The sequence below is a fragment of the Scyliorhinus canicula genome, chromosome 2 (genome assembly GCF_902713615.1).
Source record: "Scyliorhinus canicula chromosome 2, sScyCan1.1, whole genome shotgun sequence".
Taxonomy (NCBI): Eukaryota; Metazoa; Chordata; class Chondrichthyes; order Carcharhiniformes; family Scyliorhinidae; genus Scyliorhinus; species Scyliorhinus canicula.
The window spans coordinates 80645049-80672389 of NC_052147.1; the positions used below are offsets into that span (position 1 = coordinate 80645049).

The window sequence follows — 27341 nt, forward strand, 5'->3', positions numbered from 1 at the left end:
CCATTCCGTCTGGTTCCTGTTTGGAGACCAGGACTGAACGGCGCTCGCCTGAGGTCTCTGAGGCGAAAGGGATTGATCCCATACCTCGGGTATCTGCACATTAAAGTGAGCCTAGCTGTCTCGCTTCAATATTCAGATGTGCCAAAAGGTGACCCCATCCACAATGGGCGGGATTTACATTGTGACGTCTCGCGAGATCACATTAAATGTCTTGAGGCATTACGAGCAGGGTAGATCCGGGATGTGGGGCCTTCTGCCTTCTATCGGCCATGCTGTGCCATAGTGAGCTGCTTTTCAGGCACAGTGTGGCCATAAAATCGCGCCCCACATCTGCTCACGTTATACTCCATTTGCCAGATGTGTTTGTACGTATATAAAGAAATAGTCTTGTAACATTCCTTCTATTTCCGAAACATTTATTTCTCTACCTGGTGGCTAAAACCTTATACATTGTTTTACAACTGACGTCCTCCTAAAAATGTTTTGTCAAACAATATAACTGACTTACTTTGGGGCTCCTCGAACCTTCCAAACCATCTGCAGTCAGATCTGTTGCCAAAATCTCAGCTTTGATTATGTCCAGGGCTCGAAGAATCCAGTTGTGCTGTCGTTTGATTTGTCTCTGGAGCTCCTGCCACTGACTTGCAATAATCTGCAACATGTCTTTCAATCCTTCAAAGCAGAGCAAATAGATTCAAGCACTCAATAAAAGCAGCGTAAAACTAATAACATAGAAATACAGTGCAGAAGGAGGCCATTCGGCAATTGAGTCAGCATCGACCCACTTAAGCCCTCAGTTCCACCCTATCCCCGTAACCCCGCCTAACCTTTTTAGTCACTGAGGGCAATTTATCATGGCCAATCCCCCTAACCTGCACGTCTTTGGACTGTGGGAGGAAACCGGAGCACCCGGAGGAAACCCACGGAGACACGAGAAGAACGTGCAGACTCCACACAGACAGTGACCCAGCAGGGAATCGAACCTGGGACCCTGGCGCTGTGAAGCCACAATGCTATCCGCTTGTACTACCGTGCTCCTACCCTGAAATAACATTCATATAACAAATGTTACAGGCAGGCTCAATGGCTTGCAGCTTGTATTTCCCCATAAATATTCAGCCAAGTCAAATGTCCACTCTTCAATGTCCGACCGAAACAACTAAAGGGGAAAAACGTATTTCCACACTTACTTCTAAAATGAATCAACACAACTAGAGTAAACAAATACCACCTTCAACTCCCATTTACAAATAACGCTTGAAATCGCATGAAGTGCGGAATCGGAAAGCTGGAAAATATTTTTAAATGCCCTGGTTACCAACAAGGATGGTTCCAGGTGAGGAATAGCACCAATTAGTTCAATGCTGTGTTGACACTGCTTCAACGATTTGCCTCAATCCTCACTTCTGAACAGCTCCCTGCAGAACTAATCAATACAGCATTTCAATCTCTTGGAATTGGGTCTTTAGGGTCTCAAACTATCAGATTAGGTACAATGCCTAGATTGATATAGACTGTGCTGACTTAGAAGATTGTGACTAGAAGAAATACATTAATTTACAGCCGTCACAATCATCTAGGATTCTGGGAGAAAACACTTTCATCTTTTGCTCTGGGCTGGCTTCAAATTGGTTCTCAGCAGGGACTGACAGCAATTGAGTTGCATCTTCAATCATGTTTTATCTCAATATAACAACAGAAGAACAGTAGGTGAGAGCACATTGTCATGTTTTGAAATATAGTTTCACATTTGAAATTATATTTTATATAACCTCTAATACAACCTTGATTGAAGAGTGAAGTTCTGCAGGATAGGACATAATGAGTTAATTTTAACCAAACTCACCAGCAGGGAGCCCATGCGATTAAGTGGAATGCTCTGCTCAATATCACTCTCTACTGACTTTATAAAGTAAAATCCAACAGGGTGCAAAACTAACATTGCACTTGATCCATTCAGCTTACTCTTGGGCAGGTTAGCCACAATAATTCCTTCATTTAATTGTAGACCATGTCAAAACCGAAATGATGTGTGATTTTTTTTGTACTTTTTAATTCCAAGGGTGAGGAAATTTATTTCAATTGCCAATCAATTTAATTATTAGTAAAAGCATTCCACCACTTTTGATCTTGTAGGAATGTTTAGATTCAATCGGCAGGGTGAATATGAACACTTCTTTGTTTCTGCTGCAACAATTAGCCTCAACACCACCTGAAACATAGGCATGGTGTTGGAAGCTTAATGCCACATATGGAAACAGAGACAATATTGGAAACAACGGGCTGGATTGTCTGTTTCTGAGACGAAGGGCTGGATTCTCCAAAAATGGGGCTATGTCCCCACCCGGCATAAAAAGGCTGGCGTTTCACGCCAGAGTTTCCCTTTAAAAATTTGCAGCGATTCTCCTACCTGCAGAGGGCTGGCAGAGCCCCGGAGTACTTCTCACAGCTTCAGCTGCCCAAATGGGACCCCGCACTTACGGTTTCAAGTCCGCACATGCGCACGGCGGCGGCCTCTGGCTGCCGAGCTGAACACGATGGCGGACTCAGCCGACAGACCTGGACCAACAAACAAGGTCCCAACGATCTGCCCCGCACCACTCATCTATCCCGCCCGATCACTGCCCCGGCCGCCCATAAGGCCCCCCCCCCCGGTATTTGATCCTCCCGCCCCCACCAGGGCGGCCGCGGACTGAGTCTGCAGCCGCCTCGCGTGAGTCCCAAATGGCCAGATGTGGTTAGAACCACGCCATCAGTAAATCGGCCGATTGGGACCGGAGCATCACTGGGAGGGCCTCTGGGAATGGCCCCCCAGCCACGCCGTGTAATACGCGCGAGAGCGATTCTCCAGCAAACGGAGAATCGCGGGAGCGGCACCGGGCCCGATCCTGCCGTAAAAGTGGATTTGCCGCCCCCGCGCCAAACACGATATCGGCATGGTGCTGCGGAGAATCCAGCCTTAAGTATTGACACCAGGGCAGGATTCGTGGCCTTTCACAACAGCAAAACTGGCGCCGAACCTGGACCGATTCAGTGACTGTGGAGGGGCGAGCACTGAAGCCACGTGGAACACGATTCCAATGAAAAACAGTGCGGTATTCGCCTGGTCTGAGATTGACATTCGGGAGGCTGACAGGCTGCAGCCGCATATACACATTACAATCCCCACACACTCATCCCAGCCAACCAGATGGCACTGGTAGTGCTGGAGCATGGCCAAATAGCTGATGTGTCGGCTGGGGCCAGAGGGCACCTAGGGGGGTGGCACCTATACAACCCATGTCCCTCAGTTCACAGTAGCCTGTCAGTGGCATGCGCGGCTGCATTTCTGGCTACTGCAATGGTGTTCCGCGCCCATCCTCGCCAACCCCACAGCCCACCTCCCGGCCGTCCCCCGTTATTCCCCCCAGCCCTGGCAGAAGCCCTCCAGCCAGCGGCACAACTGTCAGGAAACTATGGCGATGTTGGACACTTTCTGTACCCCCACTCTCCCCCTCAGCAGCCATGACGGCAGTTTCACGTCTTTTATGAGCACATGTGAACTGCACCGTCAGGAACTCCGCCCTTCGGAACAGGAGAATCGTGGTCAGACCTGCTAATGATATGCAAACGCTGTTTACTTTATGTGCATTCAGGACTGCATTGACACCGCTGTCGAGGTACCAGAGAATTGTGATCTGGCGTCAGATTGGCGCCCCCTGGGGGGGCTAGCCCTCCCAAACCTACAATTCTACCACTGGGCGGCAACAGCCGAGCGAGTAAGGGGATGGATCCAGGAGCCAGAGGCCGAGTGGGTGCGCGCGGAGGAGGCCTCCTGCGTGGGGACCTCCCTCTGGGCCCTTGCCACCGCAGCACTCCCATCCCCACCCAAAAAACACTCCAGCAGCCCGGTGGTGACAGCCACCCTCCAATCCTGGAACCAACTGCGGCAGCAATTTGGCCTGACCAAAATGGCAGACAAGGCTCCCATCTGCAACAACCATAGGTTCACACCAGCACTGACTGATGCCACCTTCAAAAGGTGGAGGCAGGACGGAGGGGCACTGACAGTCAGGGACCTATATACGGATGGCAGGATCGCAACACTGGACGAACTGACAGAGAAATTTCGGCTAGCCAGGGGGAACGAGCTAAGGTATCTGCAGCTCAAAAACTTCTTACAAAAGGAGACAAGGACGTACCCACAAACGCCATGACAGACACTACTGGAAGACCTACTGGACGCAAGCATACTAGATAAAGGGAACTGTCGCGACATGTATGACCGACTGGTAGAAAGGGCCGACACCGTACTGGACGCAACAAGAAAGAAATGGGAGGAGGACCAGGGGATGGAGATAGGGTGGGAACTCTGGAGCGAAGCACTGCATAGGGTCAACTCTACCTCCACGTGCGCAAGGCTCCGCCTGACGCAACTAAAAATGGTACATAGAGCCCACTTAACAAGAACCTGTATGAGTAGGTTCTTCCCGGAGGTGGAGGACAGATGTGAACGGTGCCAAAGAGGCCCGGCCAACCACGCCCACATGTTTTGGTCTTGCCCCAGACTCGTAGAGTACTGGACAGTCTTCTTCGAGGCAATGTCCAAAGTGGTGGGAGTGAGGGTGGAGCCATGCCCGATAGTGGCGGTCTTCGGGGTCTCGGGCCAGCCAGATCTATTTCTGGGGAGGAGGGCGGACGCCTTGCCTTTGCCTCCCTGATCGGCCGGCGTAGAATCCTGTTTGGCTGGCGGTCAGCAGCACCACCCAGAGCTGCGGACTGGCTGTCCGACCTCTCTGAATCTCTCCAAATGGGGAAAATCAAATTCACGCAACTGTTCTGGGACCTGTTTGTGGCCAACGAACAAGAGGATGAATAGCCGGGTGGCCGAGAATCAGGGGAAAATGGTCGGGAATCGGGGGAAGGTAGCCGGGGGGGGGGGGGGGGGGGGGGGGGGGGGCTACGGGTTCGTTATGGGGGTTTGTTCTCATGGTTTATGCTTATTTCTTTTTCTTGTTAATTTATTGTTTTTGTATTGGAGGGGAGGGGTTACTGTTTTTCTCTGTTGTGATAAAATTTGTTGTTGAAAACTTGAATAAAATTTATTTTAAAAGAAAGATTGGCGCCCCCTGCGATTTTGGTGTCGGAACCTATTCTCCGCCCAATCCCGTTTCCTGATTTCGGCGCCAGCCAGTAGAGAATCCCACCCAGCATGTTTTCATTAAACTTTTATTCATGTTAACGTGCCTGAAGGTAAAACCAATAAGAGCTACCATGCTCAGTTAAACAAAATGTTATGGAAATATCTCTCTGACTGCTGTTCCTGCTAATTTTTGTTATTCTTCCAAAGTCATTCTTATTCCCAAAATGAGTTTTGAGATCTAATTTCACATCATGTGGCAATTAACCCCCCCCCCCCACCAAAATAAACTTAAACTAGCTTTGCATCAGCCACTAACAATCTCCCAAATAATTTAACTCTGAAAAACTTCACTGGTGAGTCCAAATATTGCCCTGCTCAGTCTAATCCTCCCATTTCTCATTGTGAATATGCAGAACCTCTTGGTATAGGCTTGAGGCTGGGAGTTGGTGTAGATTTGAGAGTGGGGGAATGGTATAGGTTTGAGACTGGGGGAATGGTGTCGGTTTGAGACTGGGGGAACGGTGTAGGTTTGAGACTGGGGGAATGGTGTAGGTTTGAGACTGGGGGAATGGTGTAGGTTTGAGACTGGGGGAATGGCGTAGGTTTGAGACTGGGGGAATGGTGTAGGTTTGAGACTGGGGGAATGGTGTAGGTTTGAGACTGGGGGAACGGTGTCGGTTTGAGACTGGGGGAATGGTGTCGGTTTGAGACTGGGGGAATGGTGTAGGTTTGAGACTGGGGGAATGGTGTAGGTTTGAGAGTGGGGGAACGGTGTCGGTTTGAGAGTGGGGGAATGGTGTAGGTTTGAGACTGGGGGAATGGTGTCGGTTTGAGACTGGGGGAACGGTGTAGGTTTGAGAGTGGGGGAATGGTGTCGGTTTGAGACTGGGGGAACGGTGTAGGTTTGAGAGTGGGGGTTAGTGTCGGTTTGAGACTGGGGGAACGGTGTAGGTTTGAGAGTGGGGGTTAGTGTCGGATTGAGACTGGGGGAACGGTGTAGGTTTGAGACTGGGGGAACGGTGTAGGTTTGAGAGTGGGGGAATGGTGTAGGTTTGAGACTGGGGGAACGGTGTCGGTTTGAGACTGGGGGAACGGTGTCGGTTTGAGACTGGGGGAATGGTGTAGGTTTGAGAGTGGGGGAATGGTGTCGGTTTGAGACTGGGGGAATGGTGTAGGTTTGAGAGTGGGGGAATGGTGTCGGTTTGAGAGTGGGGGAATGGTGTCGGTTTGAGACTGGGGGAATGGTGTTGGTTTGAGACTGGGGGAATGGTGTCGGTTTGAGACTGGGGGAATGGTGTAGGTTTGAGAGTGGGGGAATGGTGTCGGTTTGAGAGTGGGGGAATGGTGTAGGTTTGAGAGTGGGGGAATGGTGTAGGTTTGAGACTGGGGGAATGGTGTCGGTTTGAGACTGGGGGAATGGTGTCGGTTTGAGACTGGGGGAATGGTGTCGGTTTGAGACTGGGGGTTAGTGTCGGTTTGAGACTGGGGGAACGGTATAGGTTTGAGACTGGGGGAACGGTGTAGGTTTGAGACTGGGGGAACGGTGTAGGTTTGAGACTGGGGGAATGGTGTAGGTTTGAGACTGGGGGAATGGTGTCGGTTTGAGACTGGGGGAATGGTGTAGGTTTGAGACTGGGGGAATGGTGTAGGTTTGAGACTGGGGGAATGGTGTAGGTTTGAGACTGGGGGAATGGTGTCGGTTTGAGAGTGGGGGGTGGTGTAGCTTTGAGACTGGGGGAATGGTGTCGGTTTGAGAGTGGGGGAATGGTATAGGTTTGAGACTGGGTAAATGGTGTCGGTTTGAGACTGGGGGAATGGTGTCGGTTTGAGACTGGGGGAATGGTGTAGGTTTGAGACTGGGGGAACGGTGTAGGTTTGAGAGTGGGGGTTAGTGTCGGTTTGAGACTGGGGGAATGGTGTAGGTTTGAGACTGGGGGAATGGTGTAGGTTTGAGACTGGGGGAATGGTGTAGGTTTGAGACTGGGGGAATGGTGTCGGTTTGAGACTGGGGGAATGGTGTCGGTTTGAGACTGGGGGAATGGTGTAGGTTTGAGAGTGGGGGAATGGTGTCGGTTTGAGACTGGGGGAATGGTGTAGATTTGAGACTGGGGGAATGGTGTAGGTTTGAGACTGGGGGAATGGTGTAGGTTTGAGACTGGGGGAATGGTGTAGGTTTGAGACTGGGGGAATGGTGTCGGTTTGAGACTGGGGGAATGGTGTCGGTTTGAGACTGGGGGTTAGTGTCGGTTTGAGACTGGGGGAATGGTGTAGGTTTGAGACTGGGGGAATGGTGTCAGTTTGAGAGTGGGGGGTGGTGTAGGTTTGAGACTGGGGGAATGGTGTAGGTTTGAGACTGGGGGAATGGTGTCAGTTTGAGACTGGGGGAATGGTGTAGGTTTGAGACTGGGGGAATGGTGTCGGTTTGAGAGTGGGGGTTAGTGTCGGTTTGAGAGTGGGGGTTAGTGTTGGTTTGAGACTGGGGGAATGGTGTAGGTTTGAGACTGGGGGAATGGTGTTGGTTTGAGACTGGGGGAACGGTGTAGGTTTGAGACTGGGGGAACGGTGTAGGTTTGAGAGTGGGGGTTAGTGTCGATTTGAGAGTGGGGGAATGGTGTCGGTTTGAGAGTGGCGGTTGGTGAAGGTTTAGGGCTGAGGGGTTGGTGTCGGTTCGGGACTGGGAGGTGGTGTAGGTTTGAGACAGCGGGGGTTAGTGTAAGTTTGAGACTGGGGGAACGGTGTAGGTTTGAGAGTGGGGGTTAGTGTCGGTTTGAGACTGGGGGAACGGTGTAGGTTTGAGAGTGGGGGTTAGTGTCGGATTGAGACTGGGGGAACGGTGTAGGTTTGAGACTGGGGGAACGGTGTAGGTTTGAGAGTGGGGGAATGGTGTAGGTTTGAGACTGGGGGAACGGTGTCGGTTTGAGACTGGGGGAACGGTGTAGGTTTGAGACTGGGGGAATGGTGTAGGTTTGAGACTGGGGGAATGGTGTAGGTTTGAGAGTGGGGGAATGGTGTCAGTTTGAGAGTGGGGGGTGGTGTAGCTTTGAGACTGGGGGAATGGTGTTGGTTTGAGAGTGGGGGAATGGTGTCAGTTTGAGAGTGGGGGGTGGTGTAGCTTTCAGACTGGGGGAATGGTGTTGGTTTGAGACTGGGGGAATGGTGTCGGTTTGAGACTGGGGGAATGGTGTAGGTTTGAGAGTGGGGGAATGGTGTCGGTTTGAGACTGGGGGAATGGTGTCGGTTTGAGACTGGGGGAATGGTGTAGGTTTGAGAGTGGGGGAATGGTGTAGGTTTGAGAGTGGGGGAATGGTGTAGGTTTGAGACTGGGGGAATGGTGTAGGTTTGAGAGTGGGGGAATGGTGTAGGTTTGAGAGTGGGGGAATGGTGTAGGTTTGAGACTGGGGGAATGGTGTAGGTTTGAGAGTGGGGGTTAGTGTAGGTTTGAGAGTGGGGGAATGGTGTAGGTTTGAGAGTGGGGGAATGGTGTCGGTTTGAGACTGGGGGAATGGTGTAGGTTTGAGACTGGGGGAATGGTGTAGGTTTGAGAGTGGGGGAATGGTGTAGGTTTGAGACTGGGGGAATGGTGTCGGTTTGAGACTGGGGGTTAGTGTCGGTTTGAGACTGGGGGAACGGTGTAGGTTTGAGACTGGGGGTTAGTGTCGGTTTGAGACTGGGGGAACGGTGTAGGTTTGAGAGTGGGGGAACGGTGTAGGTTTGAGACTGGGGGAATGGTGTAGGTTTGAGACTGGGGGAATGGTGTCGGTTTGAGAGTGGGGGAATGGTGTAGGTTTGAGACTGGGGGAATGGTGTAGGTTTGAGACTGGGGGAATGGTGTCGGTTAGAGATTGGGGGGTGGTGTAGCTTTGAGACTGGGGGAATGGTGTCGGTTTGAGACTGGAGGAATGGTGTCGGTTTGAGAGTGGGGGAATGGTATAGGTTTGAGACTGGGTAAATGGTGTCGGTTTGAGACTGGGGGAATGGTGTAGGTTTGAGACTGGGGGAATGGTGTAGGTTTGAGACTGGGGGAATGGTGTAGGTTTGAGACTGGGGGAATGGTGTCGGTTTGAGACTGGGGGAATGGTGTCGGTTTGAGACTGGGGGAATGGTGTCGGTTTGAGACTGGGGGAACGGTGTCGGTTTGAGACTGGGGGAACGGTGTCGGTTTGAGACTGGGGGAATGGTGTAGGTTTGAGATTGGGGGAATGGTGTCGGTTTGAGACTGGGGGAATGGTGTCGGTTTGAGACTGGGGGAATGGTGTCGGTTTGAGACTGGGGGAATGGTGTAGGTTTGAGACTGGGGGAATGGTGTCGGTTTGAGAGTGGGGGAATGGTATAGGTTTGAGACTGGGGGAATGGTGTAGGTTTGAGACTGGGGGAATGGTATAGGTTTGAGACTGGGGGAATGGTGTCGGTTTGAGAGTGGGGGTTAGTGTTGGTTTGAGAGTGGGGGAACGGTGTTGGTTTGAGACTGGGGGAACGGTGTAGGTTTGAGACTGGGGGAACGGTTTAGGTTTGAGAGTGGGGGAATGGTGTAGGTTTGAGACTGGGGGAATGGTGTAGGTTTGAGACTGGGGGAATGGTGTCGGTTTGAGACTGGGGGAATGGTGTAGGTTTGAGACTGGGGGAATGGTGTAGGTTTGAGACTGGGGGAATGGTGTCGGTTTGAGAGTGGCGGTTGGTGAAGGTTTAGGGCTGAGGGGTTGGTGTCGGTTCGGGACTGGGAGGTGGTGTAGGTTTGAGACAGCGGGGGTTAGTGTAAGTTTGAGACTGGGGGGTGGTGTAGCTTTGAGGCTGGGGGGTTGGTGTCGGCTCGAGAGTGGGGATTGGTGTAGGTATGAGGCTGGAGGGTGGTGTAGGTTTGAGGCTGGGGGTTGATGTAGGTTTGAGACTGGGGGTTGGTGTAGGTTTGAGGCTGGGTTGATGTAGGATTGAGACTGGGGGTTGGTGTAGGTTTGAGGCTGGGGGTTGGTGTAGGTTTGGGGTGCGGGGTTGGTGTAGGTTTGAGACTGAGGGGTTGGTGTAGGTTTGAGGCTGGGGGTTGATGTAGGTTTGAGATTGTGGGTTGGTGTAGGTTTGAGACTGGAGGGTGGTGTAGGTTTGAGACTGGGGGGTGGTGTAGGTTTGAGGCTGGGGGTGGTGTAGGATTGAGGCTGGGGGTGGTGTAGGTTTGAGGCTGGGGGTGGTGTAGGATTGAGACTGGGGGTTGGTGTAGGATTGAGACTGGGGGTTGGTGTAGGTTTGAGACTGGGGGAATGGTGTCGGTTTGAGAGTGGGGGAATGGTGTCGGTTTGAGACTGGGGGAATGGTGTCGGTTTGAGACTGGGGGAATGGTGTCGGTTTGAGACTGGGGGTTAGTGTCGGTTTGAGACTGGGGGAACGGTGTAGGTTTGAGACTGGGGGAACGGTGTAGGTTTGAGACTGGGGGAATGGTGTAGGTTTGAGACTGGGGGAATGGTGTAGGTTTGAGACTGGGGGAATGGTGTAGGTTTGAGAGTGGGGGTTAGTGTCGATTTGAGACTGGGGGAATGGTGTTGGTTTGAGACTGGGGGTTAGTGTCGGTTTGAGACTGGGGAATGGTGTAGGTTTGAGGCTGGGGGAATGATGTAGGTTTGAGACTGGGGGAATGGTGTCGGTTTGAGACTGGGGGAATGGTGTCGGTTTGAGACTGGGGGAATGGTGTAGGTTTGAGAGTGGGGGAATGGTGTCGGTTTGAGACTGGGGGAATGGTGTAGGTTTGAGACTGGGGGAATGGTGTCGGTTTGAGAGTGGGGGTTAGTGTCGGTTTGAGACTGGGGGAACGGTGTAGGTTTGAGAGTGGGGGAATGGTGTCGGTTTGAGACTGGGGGAATGGTGTCGGTTTGAGAGTGGTGGAATGGTGTTGGTTTGAGACTGGGGGAATGGTGTAGGTTTGAGACTGGGGAAACGGTGTAGGTTTGAGACTGGGGGAATGGTGTCGGTTTGAGACTGGGGGAATGGTGTCGGTTTGAGAGTGGGGGAATGATGTCGGTTTGAGAGTGGGGGTTAGTGTCGGTTTGAGACTGGGGGAATGGTGTCGGTTTGAGAGTGGGGGTTAGTGTCGGTTTGAGACTGGGGGAATGGTGTAGGTTTGAGACTGGGGGAATGGTGTAGGTTTGACACTGGGGGAATGGTGTAGGTTTGACACTGGGGGAATGGTGTCGGTTTGAGAGTGGCGGTTGGTGAAGGTTTAGGGCTGAGGGGTTGGTGTCGGTTCGGGACTGGGAGGTGGTGTAGGTTTGAGACAGCGGGGGTTAGTGTAAGTTTGAGACTGGGGGGTGGTGTAGCTTTGAGGCTGGGGGGTTGGTGTCGGCTCGAGAGTGGGGATTGGTGTAGGTATGAGGCTGGAGTGTGGTGTAGGTTTGAGGCTGGGGGTTGATGTAGGTTTGAGACTGGGGGTTGGTGTAGGTTTGAGGCTGAGGGTTGATGTAGGATTGAGACAGGGGGTTGGTGTAGGTTTGAGGCTGGGGGTTGATGTAGGTTTGAGGCGGAGGGGTTGTTGTAGGTTTGAGGCTGGGGGTTGGTGTAGGTTTGAGACTGGGGTTGGTGTAGGTTTGGGGTGGGGGGTTGGTGTAGGTTTGAGACTGGGGGGTGGTGTAGGTTTGAGGCTGGGGGTGGTGTAGGTTTGAGGCTGGGGGTGGTGTAGGTTTGAGGCTGGGGGTGGTGTAGGTGTGAGGCTGGGGGTTGGTGTAGGTTTGAGGCTGGGGGGTTGATGTAGGTTTGAGGCTAGGTGTTGGTGTAGGTATGAGGCTGGAGGGTGGTGTAGGTTTGAGGCTGAGGGGTTGGTGTAGGTTTGATGTGAGGGGTTGGTGTAGGTTTGGGGCGGGGGGGTTGGTGTAGGTTTGAGGCTGGGGTTGGTGTAGGTTTGGGGTGGGGGGTTGGTGTAGGTTTGAGGCTGAGGGTTGATGTAGGATTGAGACTGGGGGTTGGTGTAGGTTTGGGGTGGGGGGTTGGTGTAGGTTTGAGGCTGGGGATTGGTGTAGGTATGAGGCTGGAGGGTGGTGTAGTTTTGAGGCTGAGGGGTTGGTGTAGGTTTGAGGCTGGGGGTTGGTGTAGGTTTGAGGCTGGGGGTTGGTGTCGGTTTGAGGCTGGGGTTGGTGTAGGTTTGAAGCTGTGGGTTGGTGTAGGTTTGAGGCTGGGGGTTGGTGTAGGTTTGAGGCGGAGGGGTTGGTGTAGGTTTGAGGCTGTGGGTTGGTGTAGGTTTGAGACTGGGGTTGGTGTAGGTTTGAGGCTGGGGGTTGGTGTAGGTTTGAGGCTGGGGTTGGTGTAGGTTTGAGGCTGTGGGTTGGTGTAGGTTTGAGGCTGGGGGTTGGTGTAGGTTTGAGGCTGGGGTTGGTGTAGGTTTGAGGCTGTGGGTTGGTGTAGGTTTGAGACTGGGGTTGGTGTAGGTTTGAGACTGGGGTTGGTGTAGGTTTGGGGTGGGGGGTTGGTGTAGGTTTGAGACTGAGGGGTTGGTGTAGGTTTGAGGCTGGGGGTTGATGTAGGTTTGAGATTGTGGGTTGGTGTAGGTTTGAGACTGGAGGGTGGTGTAGGTTTGAGACTGGGGGGTGGTGTAGGTTTGAGGCTGGGGGTGGTGTAGGTTTGAGGCTGGGGGTTGGTGTAGGTTTGAGGCTGGGGGGTGGTGTAGGATTGAGACTGGGGGTTGGTGTAGGTTTGAGGCTGGGGGGTTAATGTAGGATTGAGACTGGGGGTTGGTGTAGATTTGAGGCTGAGGGGTTGGTGTAGGTTTGAGACTGAGGGGTTGGTGTAGGTTTGAGGCTGGGGGGTTGGTGTAGGATTGAGACTGGGGGTTGATGTAGGTTTGAGGCTGGGGGTTGGTGTAGGTTTGAGGCTAGGTGTTGGTGTAGGTATGAGGCTGGAGGGTGGTGTAGGTTTGAGGCTGAGGGGTTGGTGTAGGTTTGAGGTGAGGGGTTGGTGTAGGTTTGGGGTGGGGGGTTGGTGTAGGTTTGAGGCTGAGGGGTTGGTGTAGGTTTGAGGTGAGGGGTTGGTGTAGGTTTGGGTTGGGGGGTTGGTGTAGGTTTGAGGCTGAGGGTTGATGTAGGATTGAGACTGGGGGTTGGTGTAGGTTTGGGGTGGGGGGTTGGTGTAGGTTTGAGACTGGGGGTTGGTGTAGGTTTGGGGTGGGGGGTTGGTGTAGGTTTGAGGCTGAGGATTGCTGTAGGTTTGGGGTGGGGGGTTGGTGTAGGTTTGAGGCTGGGGATTGGTGTAGGTATGAGGCTGGAGGGTGGTGTAGGTTTGAGGCTGAGGGGTTGGTGTAGGTTTGAGGCTGGGGGTTGGTGTAGGTTTGAGGCTGAGGGGTTGGTGTAGGTTTGAGGCTGGGGGTTGGTGTAGGTTTGAGGCTGAGGGGTTGGCGTAGGTTTGGGGTGGGTGGTTGGTGCAGGTTTGAGACTGAGGGGTTGGCGTAGGTTTGGGATGGGGAGTTGGTGTAGGTTTGAGGCTGAGGGTTGATGTAGGATTGAGACTGGGGGTTGGTGTAGGTTTGAGGCTGGGGGTTGGTGTAGGTTTGAGGCTGAGGGTTGATGTAGGTTTGAGACTGGGAGTTGGTGTAGGTTTGAGACTGAGGGGTTGGTGTAGGTTTGAGGCTGGAGGGTGGTGTAGGTTTGAGACTGGGAGTTGGTGTAGGTTTTGAGGCTGAGGGTTGATGTAGGATTGAGACTGGGGGTTGGTGTAGGTTTGGGATGGGGAGTTGGTGTAGGTTTGAGGCTGAGGGTTGATGTAGGTTTGAGGCTGAGGGGTTGGTGTAGGTTTGAGGCTGGGGGTTGGTGTAGGTTTGAGGCTGAGGGTTGATGTAGGTTTGAGACTGGGAGTTGGTGTAGGTTTGAGGCTGAGGGTTGATGTAGGATTGAGACTGGGGGTTGGTGTAGGTTTGAGGCTGGGGGTTGGTGTAGGTTTGGGGTGGGGGTTGATGTAGGATTGAGGCTGGGGTTGGTGTAGGTTTGGGATGGGGAGTTGGTGTAGGTTTGAGGCTGAGGGTTGATGTAGGTTTGGGGTGGGGGGTTGGTGTAGGTTTGGGGTGGGGGGTTGGTGTAGGTTTGAGACTGAGGGGTTGGTGTAGGTTTGAGACTGGGGGGTTGGTGTAGGTTTGAGACTGAGGGTTGATGTAGGTTTGAGGCTGGGGGTTGGTGTAGGTTTGAGGCTGAGGGGTTGGTGTAGGTTTGGGGTGGGGGGTTGGTGTAGGTTTGAGACTGGGGGTTGGTGTAGGTTTGGGGTGGGGGGTTGGTGTAGGTTTGAGACTGGGGGTTGGTGTAGGTTTGGGGTGGGGGGTTGGTGTAGGTTTGGGGTGGGGGGTTGGTGTAGGTTTGGGGTGGGGGGTTGGTGTAGGTTTGAGACTGAGGGTTGATGTAGGTTTGAGGCTGGGGGTTGGTGTAGGTTTGAGGCTGAGGGGTTGATGTAGGTTTGGGGTGGGGGGGTTGATGTAGGATTGAGACTGGGGGTTGGTGTAGGTTTGAGACTGAGGGGTTGGTGTAGGTTTGAGGCTGGGGGTTGATGTAGGATTGAGACTGGGGTTTGGTGTAGGTTTGAGGCTGGGGTTGGTGTAGGTTTGGGGTGGGGGGGTTGATGTAGGATTGAGCATGGGGGTTGGTGTCAGTTTGAGGCTGGGGTTGGTGTAGGTTTGGGGTGGGGGGTTGGTATAGGCGTGGGATAGGGAGTTGGGTGTAGATTTGAGACTGGGAGAAGAGGGGAGAGCGGTCAGAAGTGTGTGGAAGGGGGACACAGGACAGAATTGGTGGGGGTGGGGAGGAGATGGGGTACATAATAGGAAACCACCACTGAGTGCTAAAAGGAGATTGGTGGGTGGGGGCGGGGAGATTGGTGATCCTCCTGTCTGCTTTCTTCCCAGATTGGCAATTAATGAATGAAGAACTCTCAAGTGTGTACAGTGGAAAGATTTTTAAACTAAATGAAAAAAACTTAACCACAGATCTTATTTAATTTTCATGCGTGTTAGCGGAAGAAATTGCTGTGTGTGTCAGGATTGGTATAATAAAGATGTCTCAAAGTATTGTAATAGCACAGGTCAAGGGCAAACCAGCAGGCAAGGGGTTAAAGTCACCCACATTTGAAATGATTTAATCATCTCAGAGTATTTGAATATGAAAAGGGAAACACATGAGGTCCCAGTAAGTCTAAGGGATCCATTGTCCAACACATTTGCACCTCTTCTAGAAGTTAAATATGTTAAGAACAAACCCATGAGATTGTAAGGAAACATTGTATTCGTTAATCGTTTTCCCATTACAGGGACCAGAAAATATGCATACTGATCACTTTGTATTGTTCCAAATGATTCAGTGACGTCAATACCTGCTTGTGACTCCGAAGAACTTTAAATCTATATGCATGTAATTCTGAGGCAGAGCTGACTTTTGCGAGCTACAGGATGGTCACAGAATCTATCTCTCCTGTCTGCACAGTTTTTCCGAATTAAATAAAGTTTTACCAACACCACGCGGTCGAGAACAGACTTTGAGGTTTTTCTTTCCTCCAACAATGTGTTTTTCAATGAAGGTTGCTGATCGCTTTTGAGCACTTTTGAGTGTCAATGAGAGTCTTTGATTAGGTTTGATGGCAAAAATAGCAAAACGCTGCTGACTGTATGGAAACTAGTTCTAAATGAAAACATTTGACATCAAATAATTGCTGGTTGCTTGAGTGCATGTCAACAAAAAAAAAAATCAAGGTTTCCTGGTAGGGGATCGACACTCTCACTGAAAGTAACTCATCTTCCTTTGTTGTTTTCTACTTCCTCCAGATTCTGTACTGCAAAATGTTGCCAAGTTTTCTTCCAGACAGCAGCATCCATCTAAATCAAGGGATATAAGGTGTGACCTTTCTTGTGGTGCTTATACTGTGCGGAATGCAGCACCTTTTATCCTAAGGCTGGTTGAGTAACACTGTTTTACGGACTAATTGTCACAGCCTCTCCAATACAGTTTGTTTAACAAATGTTTCACTTGAAAATATGTCTAGACTGGCTTATTATGATGCAATATTATGTTTAAGACTATTTGTTTCTCCTGTGTGACATTTAGCATCACGTGTTTTCTTCCAGACAGAAGAGTGTATTTATAAATCACCGAATACCCCACACTTCAAGTGGGGCACATCATGTAACCACTCTTGTGGTGGTTATACTGTACAAAATACAGCACGATGGGATTTTCCAGCCTCCCAGCTGAGTATTTCCCGGCAGCGGGAGGCGCCGTGCCGTTCACTGGCAGTGGTGTTCTCTGCTCCCTCCGCTGTCTATGGAATTTCCCATTGAAGGTAGTAATAATAATCTTTTATTGTCACAAGTATGAAGTTACTGTGAAAAGCCCCTGGTCGCCACATTCTGGCGCCTGTTCGGGTAAGCCGGTACGGGAATTGAACCCGCGCTGCTGGCCTTGTTCTGCATTACAAACCAGCTGTCTGGCCCACTGAGCTAAACCTGCTGAGCTACCCCACGCCGCTGGGAAACCTGCAGGCAGGAGTGCGCTGCTGGCAGAACCAGAGGTTCCCACCGCCGGCGAACGGCTGGAGAATTTCGACCTACATCTTTTCTGGCTGATATTTTAGACCCTCATCCCAAGGTGATCCATGGTTGCCCAATTATGGAGCCTTTGGTTGCACCAATGTTTTTGTCACAATTGAGGGTTAGTTACTGGTATTTTTACCTGTGGTTTAAACATTTGATCACTTCAATCAGGCTTCTGCTCCCGTCACACCGCTGAAATGATCTACCACCTCTCACAAAATCTGTTGTCAGACTGCTTCCTGACATCAAGCCTTGGATGGACCATTATATTCTAATTAGCATCCATTGTGACTGTGACCATAGTGCACCTTTTTCTTCCTTGGTCACTCTGCAGCCTATGGGATTATTAGCCATTCTCCTCAAATGCCTTTTCTTTTGTTGTCAAGTGCAATGGGACATCCTTTGCTTCATAGTACATAGAACATAGAACGATACAGCGCAGTACAGGCCCTTCGGCCCTCGATGTTGCACCGACATGGAAAAAAAAAAACTAAAGGCCATCTAACCTACACTATGCCCTTATCATCCATATGCTTATCCAATAAATTTTTAAATGCCCTCAATGTTGGCGAGTTCACTACTGTTGCAGGTAGGGCATTCCACGGCCTCACCACTCTTTGCGTAAAAAACCCACCTCTGACCTCTGTCCTATATCTATTACCCCTCAATTTAAGGCTATGTCCCCTCGTGCTAGCCACCTCCATCCGCGGGAGAAGGCTCTCGCTGTCCACCCTATCTAACCCTCTGATCATTTTGTATGCCTCTATTAAGTCACCTCTTAACCTTCTTCTCTCTAACGAAAACAACCTCAAGTCCATCAGCCTTTCCTCATAAGATTTTCCCTCCATACCAGGCAACATCCTGGTAAATCTCCTCTGCACCCGTTCCAAAGCTTCCACGTCCTTCCTATAATGAGGCGACCAGAACTGTACGCAATACTCCAAATGCGGCCGTACCAGAGTTTGGTACAGCTGCATCATGACCTCATGGCTCCGGAACTCAATCCCTCTACCAATAAAGGCCAACACACCATAGGCCTTCTTCACAACCCTATCAACCTGGGTGGCAACTTTCAGGGATCTATGTACATGGACACCGAGATCCCTCTGCTCATCCACACTACCAAGAATTTTACCATTAGCCAAATATTCCGCATTCCTGTTATTCTTTCCAAAGTGAATCACCTCACACTTCTCCACATTAAACTCCATTTGCCACCTCTCAGCCCAGCTCTGCAGCTTATCTATGTCCCTCTGTAACCTGCAACATCCTTCCGCACTGTCTACAACTCCACCGACTTTAGTGTCGTCTGCAAATTTACTCACCCATCCTTCTGCGCCCTCCTCTAGGTCATTTATAAAAATGACAAACAGCAACGGCCCCAGAACAGATCCTTGTGGTACGCCACTCGTAACTGAACTCCATTCTGAACATTTCCCATCAACTACCACTCTCTGTCTTCTTTCAACTAGCCAATTTCTGATCCACATCTCTAAATCACCCTCAATCCCCAGCCTCCGTATTTTCTGCAATAGCCGACCGTGGGGAACCTTATCAAACGCTTTACTGAAATCCATATACACCACATCAACTGCTCTACCCTCGTCTACCTGTTCAGTCACCTTCTCAAAGAACTCGATAAGGTTTGTGAGGCGTGACCTTCGTTTAACACTCACCTTTGTAATCATAGCCAGAGATCACCAGCATTGAATGATCTTCCCATCTCGACACCACAACTTCTGGATTTCCCACAGGAATCTATCCCTGGCTACCTGTTCAATCTCATTGGTATGCTACCTCCTGGTGACATCATCCAAAGACGTAGGATAGAATTCCACATATATGCTAGTGATCCCAGTCCTATCTCTACCACCTCTCACAATATCTGTTGTCAGACTGCTTTCTGGCATCAAGTCTTGGATGGACTATGCTTCCTCCAGTTCTGCATCATTCTGCATCCGGACAGGCGCCGGAATGTGGCGACTAGGGGCTTTTCACAGTAACTTCACTGAAGCCTACTCGTGACAATAAGCGATTTTCATTTCATTTCATTTCATAAAGACCAAAATCGCTGGTCTCTAAATTCAGGAGTCTGCAAGAATGGGTTCTAGGATTGCAATGAATGATTATTCCCTGCCCATCGATTATTATGGAGGGAGGCAGCCTGTCAACTTTGTGCTGCCTTTTCATTTCAGTGATTTCAACATCCTTTCAGTGCTAACAGTCCTATTGATTAGCGAGATGAATCACGAGTCAAGCTATTGTGAGCAACTAGCACCAATTAAAGCGGTCTTCTCTGTATCGGAGAGACCAAACGCAGACTGGGTGATCACTTTGCTGAGCATCTTCGGTCTGTGCGGATTCAGGATCCTGACCTTCCTGTTGCTTGCCATTTTAACAAAAGATCCTGCTCCCATGCCCACATGTCTGTTCTTGGCCTGCTGCAATGTTCCAGTGAAGCGCAACGCAAACTGGAGGAACAACATCTCATCTTTCGGTTAGGCATGCTACAGCCTTCCAGCCTGAACATCGAATTCAACAACTTCAGATGATCAGCCCCACCTCGAGCCATTTGTTTTCATTTCATTTTAACTGTCTTTGGGCAGAGAAATGGCAGATGGCGTTCAATCCAGGCAAATGCGAGGTGATGCATTTTGGAACATCAAATTCAAGAGCGGACTATATGGTCAATGGAAGGGTCTTGGGGAAAATTGATGTGCAGACAGATCTGGGAGTTCAGGTCCATTGTACCCTGAAGGTGGCAACGCAGATGGATAGAGTGGTCAAGAAGGCATACAGCAGGCTTGCCTTCATCGGACGGGGTATTGAGTACAAGAATTGGCAGGTCATGTTACAGTTGTATAGGACTTTGGTTCGGCCACATTTGGAATACTGCGTGCAGTTCTGGTCGCCACATTACCAGAAGGATGTGGATGCCTTGGAGAGGGTGCAGAGGAGATTCACCAGGATGTTGCCTGGTATGGAGGGTGCTAGCTATGAAGAAAGGTTGAGTAGATTAGGATTGTTTTTGTTGGAAAGATGGAGGTTGAGGGGGGACCTGATTGAGGTCTACAAAATTATGAGAGGTATGGACAGGGTGGATAGCAACAAGCTTTTCCCAAGAGTGGGGGTGTCAGTTACAAGGGGTCACGATTTCAAAGTGAGAGGAGAAAAGTTTAAGGGAGATGTGCGTGGAATGTTTTTTACGCAGAGGGTGGTGGGTGCCTGGAACGCTTTACCAGCGGAGGTGGTAGAGGCGGGCACGATAACATCATTTAAGATGCATCTAGACAGATATATGAATGGGCGGGAACAGAGGGAAGTAGATCTTGGAAAATAGCAGACAGGTTTAGATAAAGGATCTGGATCGGTGCAGGCTGGGGGGGCCGAAGGGCCTGTTCCTGTGCTGTAATTTTCTTTGTTCTTTGTTCTTTACCATTTCTTTCTTTCTTAGTATACATTTAATTTCCCCCCCCCCAATCTTATTCACCTTTCCTGCACCTTTCTCCTCTTTGCTTCCCCCTTCCCCTCCCCCCACACCTACAGTTCATCCTCTGATGTTAGTTTCCCTGCTGTTTGACCTTTCACATCTTTTGTCCTCTCTGGGGACTGCCATTAACACTCTTTCCCCTTGGTATCTGTGGCCATTAGCACCCAGTTTTCCTGGGTTTCTGTGGCTATGACTCATCTTTCATTCTCACTCCACATTATAAATATTTCCCACTTTCTCTGTCTGTTCGCTTTGACAAAGAGTCATCGGACTCGAAACGTTAGCTCTTTTCACTCCCTACAGATGCTGCTAGACTTGCTGAGATTTTCCAGCATTTTCCCTTTCCTTTCTGGAATATCACAGGTATCAGTCCATAAGAGCATCAGTGAGGTGAAGGATGCACTCTATGCACGACCTCTGGGCTACATACATTTTGACCTGGATCAGGACCGGCTGGACCAGACGGCCATGGACTTCGGGGACATAGCTTGTCTGCCACAGGTGTAGGGGTTGATCGACTCCACCCAATTCTCTTTCTGCACCCCGTGGCACCAAGGAATCCCCTTTACAAACCAGAAGGGATTCCACTCAATGTGCAGTTGCTGTGTGACCACCAAATACACTTTATGCACTTGTGTGTCCGTTTTCCAGCATGACAGCTACATCCTTGGTCAGTCACAGATCCCTGGAATCTTCGAGGGACACAACAAGCTGCAGGGATGGCATATTAGGGACAGAGATTATCTCCTCAGGTTGTGGCTAATGATGCCACTAACCGTAGCGGAGGCCAGGTACAATTATGCACACAGTGCAAAATGAGCTGTCATCGAGCCTGTTGAAGATGCGGTTCTGCTGCCTCGACAGGTCTGGTGGGGCCCTATAATTCAGGCCCCAGAGGATGTCCGGCATTGTGGTGGTCTGCTGTGCTCTCCACAACCCAGCTCTGCAGATGGGTGATGAGGTTCCTGCGGATGGCCTCGAGGAGCAACATGCGTCCTCAGGCGGGGAGGATGGGCAGGAGGGCGTCGAGGAATAGTTCATTGAGGATCCAGGTGATGGAGGTCAGGTGGGGGGTGAGGACGCGCATAGGCAGGAGGATTAGAGACGCTCTCATCGCCTCCCGCTTTACAAAGGAGGACTAGCTCGCTGACCGACAGCGTGACACCCTGCCCACCCGCATGTTGTGATCCCTCTGCGAGCAGGAGATGAAGGTGCCTGAGAGATCGATCATCTGGGTGCTGGGGAGTCCTTAGTGCCTGCTGCCCAGTCACTGCAAGAAGCTGATGACGACTCACAGTGTGGAATGGTCTGTGACACTCCTCAGCTGCTTATGTCTGACTCCTGTCTGTCTGCTGCCCGCGTGCTGACACCCTGGCTCACGTCTGAGCAAGGCTCTACTCTGCATTCCTTTGACCTTTTGTTCTCGAGGGGGATAGGGGCGAGAGTCTCGAGTTCACTGAATCATGCCTGAGTCCTATCACTGCGAATTAAACATTTGCACTGAAAGGGCCTAAACATCTGGTGGTCATGGAGGGCCAGTGAGAAGACCTGTGTCCCGATGGGGAGAAGCACAACATCATTGGGAGGAGGGTTAAAGGTTATGAGGCATTTAGGTGGTGAAGAACAATAATATTTAATTGTTGCATTTCCAAATTTAACAAGTGACAACGCCCCCCCCCCCCCCCAACTACTTGTGCTTAAATCCGGTGTCCCTACAATTCCTTTGACTTTACCCTTCCAGTACTTTGAGATGTGTTCCGTGGATGCACATTAGAGGTGGAGGCGACCTGCTGCCTTCCGAGTCCTGTTGCCTGAGATGCAGCACGGGAGCACAGTGGTCAGCACTGCTGCCTCACAGGGCCAGGGACCTGGGTTCAATTCCAGCCTTGGAATTCCAGTCTGTGTGGAGTTTGCATGGGTCTGTTTGGATTTCCTCCGGGTGCTCAGGTTTCCGACCAAAGTCCAAAGTTGTGCCGGTTAGGTGGGGTTACGGGGATAGGGTGGGGGAGTGAGCCTAGTTGGGGTGCTCTTTCAGAGAGTTGGTGCAGACTCGAGGCTCAAATGGCCTCCTTCTGCACTATCAGAATTCTATGACTATGCCCTTGGCAGGCCTCCTTTGGAGGGTCGAGTCCTGGAGGACCCCGCACTGGTGTTGTTGTGTCACCCTGTTCTGCCCGCTGTGTGCCGGTCTCAGGAAGGGGGATTCAGATTGGGAGTCACTCCCAGGTCTCCTAAGTGGATGGCCCCGGGAAGTGATCCAGCAATCCTCCTCCCTCCGGGTGCTCGTGAGTCCCTGGATTATCCATGGGATGGAGGGGTAGCTGGAGTGAGCTCCAGAAGCCTCAACGTCACCTGTCGCCGCCAGTCCTGGAGGCTCGCCATTGTTTTAACCATACAGTTGAAGCACTCGGCTATGGTTCTGAGGTACTGAGCCATGCTTCCGACCTTGTCCCAGGCTTTCCACTGCGAATGCCACCCTTGCAGTGTTGACCTGGGTGCCGCGAATCGCCAGCAACATCTCCTCTGTCTGAAGGCTTTGGGACTCCTCCATTCAGCCTTGCAGTCGCAGGAGTGTCACTGACAACCATTCCTGGTATTCCAAGCTCTGCATTTGCAAGTCAAGCAACTGAGGGATGAATGTGTTCATAGGTACCGCACCTGGCTGGGACACAGCTGAGTCCTGAGATCCAGCAGACCTGCAACTGCCCGATCACTGGGACGTTCCTGCCTCCACCAGATAGCACTGTGGTGCTCACCAGGAAGTGACACAAAAGTCTGTCTGCTGTCGTCTCCCACCGAGGTGTTTGTCACGGTGCTGGTGAATGGTGCGGGTGATAGCCGTGCCGCTCCCTTGCAATCTTCTTCCGACATCTCCTCTGAGCTCAGGTGGAGAGTGGGCAGTGGGACACTGTTGGTGGATGGGCCAGGCTGTTCGGGTGAAGTGGTGATGTTCTTGTTAAGCCAAGGAAGGTGATATTAGTCCATGGCCAGGTCAATGATCTGGGATACACAGAACTCACTTCAGTTTGGTCATCTCGATGAAGGTGCAGTGGCTCCTCAGTTTTCTCTCGCAGACCCACCTCGCTCTGAGCACCGGCCTATTCCTGCTCCTTCCTTGTGAGTTCCAGGATGCTCTCTTTGAAAGGAATCAGGATCCTCAGCTCGGGCATCCCACCGCCTGTCTTCTCTCGCTGATGGCAGTTGTAGGAACAAAAATGGGGATAATGTGAGCTTATAGCTCGGAATTTCCAGACTTGCTGTGCCCGCCTTGGTAAAACGTACCCTGAATCACACGATTTCCACTCTGGAAGGGTGGATGTAGGATGCAGTCAGACCCACTGACCCTGGAAGCAGTGCACAGGCAGCCATGGGGGCAGGCAAGTGCCGAACTGGGTTAGTTTAAAGTCGTGCCTTGGTTCTCTGGGACTTTGCCTCAGTTGTTTCAGAAGCTGTTTAGGTCTTTTAACCTTCACCACTCACACCCTCTCACTCCTCCACCCACTCCAATGATCTCTCAGTTTTGACTGGCTTGCCATACTTCGCAAGCCAGTACTTTGTGGGGTGGCAGGTTCCAGGATTTCTTATTAGTTCAACTGCGACTTCAATCAAGTACAGTTGCAATGTTAATCACCTCCTGTGTCTATTTGTGGATTGTGATTGATCTTTTAAGATATTAGGACTACAAACATAGCAAGAAAGATACAAAGCAGTTTCAAGGGGATTTGGACAGGTGAGTGGCCAAGAACATAGCAGATGGAAAAAAATGTGGATAAGTCTGGGGTTATCAAAATTTGGCAAGAGGAATTGCTGTGCAGATTATTTGTTAAATAGTGATAGATTAGGATGTGTTGATGTTCAAAGGGACCTGGGTATCCCGTTTAATAAGTCACTGAAAGCTAACATGCAGGTGCAACAAGCAATTAGAACGGCAAATGATATGTTAGCCTTTATTGCAAAAGGATTTGTGTACAGGAATAAAGATGTCTTCGAGCCTTGGTTATAACCCACTTATGAATATTATGTATCGATTTGGTACCTTACCAAAGGATGGATGGAAGGATGTACCTGTGACACAGCGAGTGCAGCAGAGGTTCATCAAACTAATTCCTGGGATTGTGGGATTGTCTATGAGAAGAGATTGATGAGACTGGGCCTGTATTCTCTAGGTTTCAAAGAATGAGAGATGGTCTCATTGAAACTTACAGAATTCTTAAGGGCGGGATGAGGTGAGGTGGTCAGAAACAGTGACACAGCCTCAGAATGAGAGGCAAGTCATTTATGGAATGAGATGAGGAGGAATATCTTCAGTGAGAGGGGTGTGAATCTTTGGAATGTTCTACTCCAGTGGGCTGTGGAACCTCAGTTATTGAGTATGTTGAAGATTTCTAGATTCTAATAACATCACGGGCTATGGAAATATCATGGGAAAATGGCATTGAGCTAGAAGATGAGCCGTAATCTAGTTGTGTGGCAGAGCAGGTTAAAGGGCTGAAGGGTCCACTCCTCCTCTGTTCCCTAACTATAACAAATGGGGGTGGGACTTTTGCAACAGAATCAAAACAGCAAATGGAATATATTTTAATGCAAGAAGCCTGAGGAATAAGACAGACGAGAGGGGGACGCAGAGACTTGGCTGAAAGATGGGTAGGATTGACAGCTCAATGTTCCTGGTCATAGGGTATTCAAACGAGATAGGGAGGGGGATGAAATTGAAAGAGTGGTGGGGAGGGTCACAACATTGATCAAGGAATCAATTGTAGCAGTGAGGAGGGATGATATCCTGGAAGAATCACCAAATGAGGCCATATGAGTAGAAGTAAAAACCATAAAAGGGGCAAACACACTGTTGGGGGCATGCTACATGCCTCCAAACAGTCAGTGAGAGATACAGCGTCAAATATGTAATCAAATTTCAGAAATAATAAGACAGTAAAAGTAAATGAACCACCCAAATATTAACTGGAATAGTTTCGGTGTGCAAGGTAGGGAGCAAGTAAAATTTTTACATAGTATCCAGGGGAACTTTTTTAGCCAATATATAGAAAGCCCAACAAGGAAGGGACCAATTCTGGACCTACTGTGTGGAAATGAGCCCGGCAGGTGGAAGGCGCATCAGTAAGTGAGCATTTTGGAGATAGTGACAATGATTGATTTGATTTAGGTTAGTTATGGAAAGGATTAAGGATGGGCTGGGAATAAATTGGGGAGGGTGAAAAAGGCAAAGGGTTATAGTATGAACGGGAGGACCCTGGATAGTACTGAAGATCAGAGGAATCTTGGAGTCCATATCCACAGGTCTCTGAAGGTGTCAGGGCAGGTACTTAAGGTGGTTAAGAAGGCATAGGGATACTTACATTATTAGCATAGAATACAAGAGCAGGGAGGTCCTGTTGGAACTGCATAAACCCTGGTTAGGCCACAACTGGAATACTGCATGCAGTTCTGGTCACCACATAATATGAAGGATGTGATTGCACTGGAGAGGGTGCAGAGGATGCTGCCTGCGCTGGAGGGTCTGGGCTATAAGGAAAGATTGGATCTATTGGAGCTGTTGACTTTGGAGTAACAAAGGTTGAGAGGGGACCTGATAGAGATGTATAGGATGATGAGGAGCATAGTTAGAGTGGATAGGAAGGCACATTTTCCATTAGTAGAGGGGTCAATAACCAGGGGGCATAGATTTAAGATAAGGGCCGGGATTCTCCCCTACCCGGCTGGGGCGGGGGGTCCCGGCGTGTTGGAGTGGCGTGAACCACTCCGGCGTCGGGCCGCCCCAAAGGTGCAGAAGTCTCTGCCCCTTTAGGGGCCAAGCCCTCACATTGAGGGGCTAGGCCTGCGCCGGAGTGGTTCCCACTCCACCAACTAGCGTGAACGGCATTTGGCGCCACGCCAGCCAGTGCCGAAAGGACTTCGCCGGCCGGCGTAAGTCCGCGCATGCACCGGAGCGTCAGCGGCTGCTGATGTCCTAGTGGAGCATGCGCTGGGGAGGGGGTCTCTTCCGCCTCCACCATGGTGAAGACCATGGCGAAGGCGGAAGAAAAAGAGTGCCCCTATGGCACAGGCCCGCCCGCCGATCGGTGGGCCCCGATCGAGGGCCAGGCCACCGTGGGGGCACCCCCCGGGGTCAGATCGCCCAGCGACCCCCCCAGGACGCCGGCGCCCAACCGCGCCGCCAGTCCCGCCGGTAAGAGAGGTGGTTTAATCCACGCCGGCATGAGAGGCTAGTCAGCGGTGGGACTTCGGCCCATCACGGGCCGGAGAATCGCCGCGGGGGGCCCGCTGACTGCCACGGGCGGCCCGCCGACTGGCGCGGTGCGATTTCCGCCCCTGCCGAATCCCAGGGGGGCGGAGAATTCGGGACACGGCGGGGGCGGGATTGACACCGGCCCCGGGCGATTCTCCGACCCGGCGAGAGGGTCGGAGAATCCCGCCCAAGAGGTAGGAGGCTAAGGGGGGAGTTGAGGAGAAAACTTTCACCCAGATGGTGGCGGGAGTCTGGAACTCATTGCCTGAAAGGGTGGTTGAGTCAGAAACTCTCGTAACATTTAAGAATCATTTCGATATTCACTATGCTGCCATAACCTCCAGGGCTAGGGCCAAGTACTGGAAAATTTGATTTGTGCAGTCGGATCTGTGTTGACTGCTATGGACGTGATGGGCCAAATGGCTTCCCACTGTTCTGTAAATATCTATGAATCTATGAATACAGTGGCACCCCCACAATGACCCACACCCAGGGTCAGTTGCATGTTGAACAGAGTTGTGTGTACCAGCAAGCATGAAGAATCCTCCGACTGTACCCTTTACTACATGTTTGAAAATAGGTCTGAGAGTCAATAAATACTTGCAGTTAACCTACGTATGACTATGAAGGCTTCTTCAGACCAACTGAACTGCTACCAACACCCTCCAGCAGTCTCTATAAATATGCCATTTTTCAATTGATTAATACAGGCCTGGACTGCAGACTGCTTCATGAAGCAGATGGTCCCTAAATCAGATTGGAAATGCCCAGTGACATAAAACCTTCAAGCTGAATTAACATTCCTTTCAACAGGACCATGTCTATTGCAGATGTTCAGTATGGGTATTCATTGAGGAGATGGTGCAACTCTGTGGCAGCTGTTCTTGTAAAGTGGAGGCTCAGGTAAGTAACAAGGTTTCGATAATAACAAACTTCAGAAAAGTGACAGTTAACA

The 27341-nt window shown here is 50.8% G+C and overlaps 1 protein-coding gene across 5 annotated transcripts in view; it reads right to left on the reverse strand.

Annotated features, from left to right (window-relative positions):
* The window catches only part of akap6 (A kinase (PRKA) anchor protein 6), a 711546-nt gene that overhangs the window by 353308 nt on the left and 330897 nt on the right, over window positions 1-27341 (reverse strand). For all 5 annotated transcript variants that reach the window (XM_038781180.1, XM_038781196.1, XM_038781187.1 and 2 more), the window contains one exon: window positions 509-672. In XM_038781180.1, coding sequence (XP_038637108.1) covers window positions 509-672 — 164 coding nt within the window. The remainder of the gene's footprint in view (window positions 1-508; window positions 673-27341) is intronic.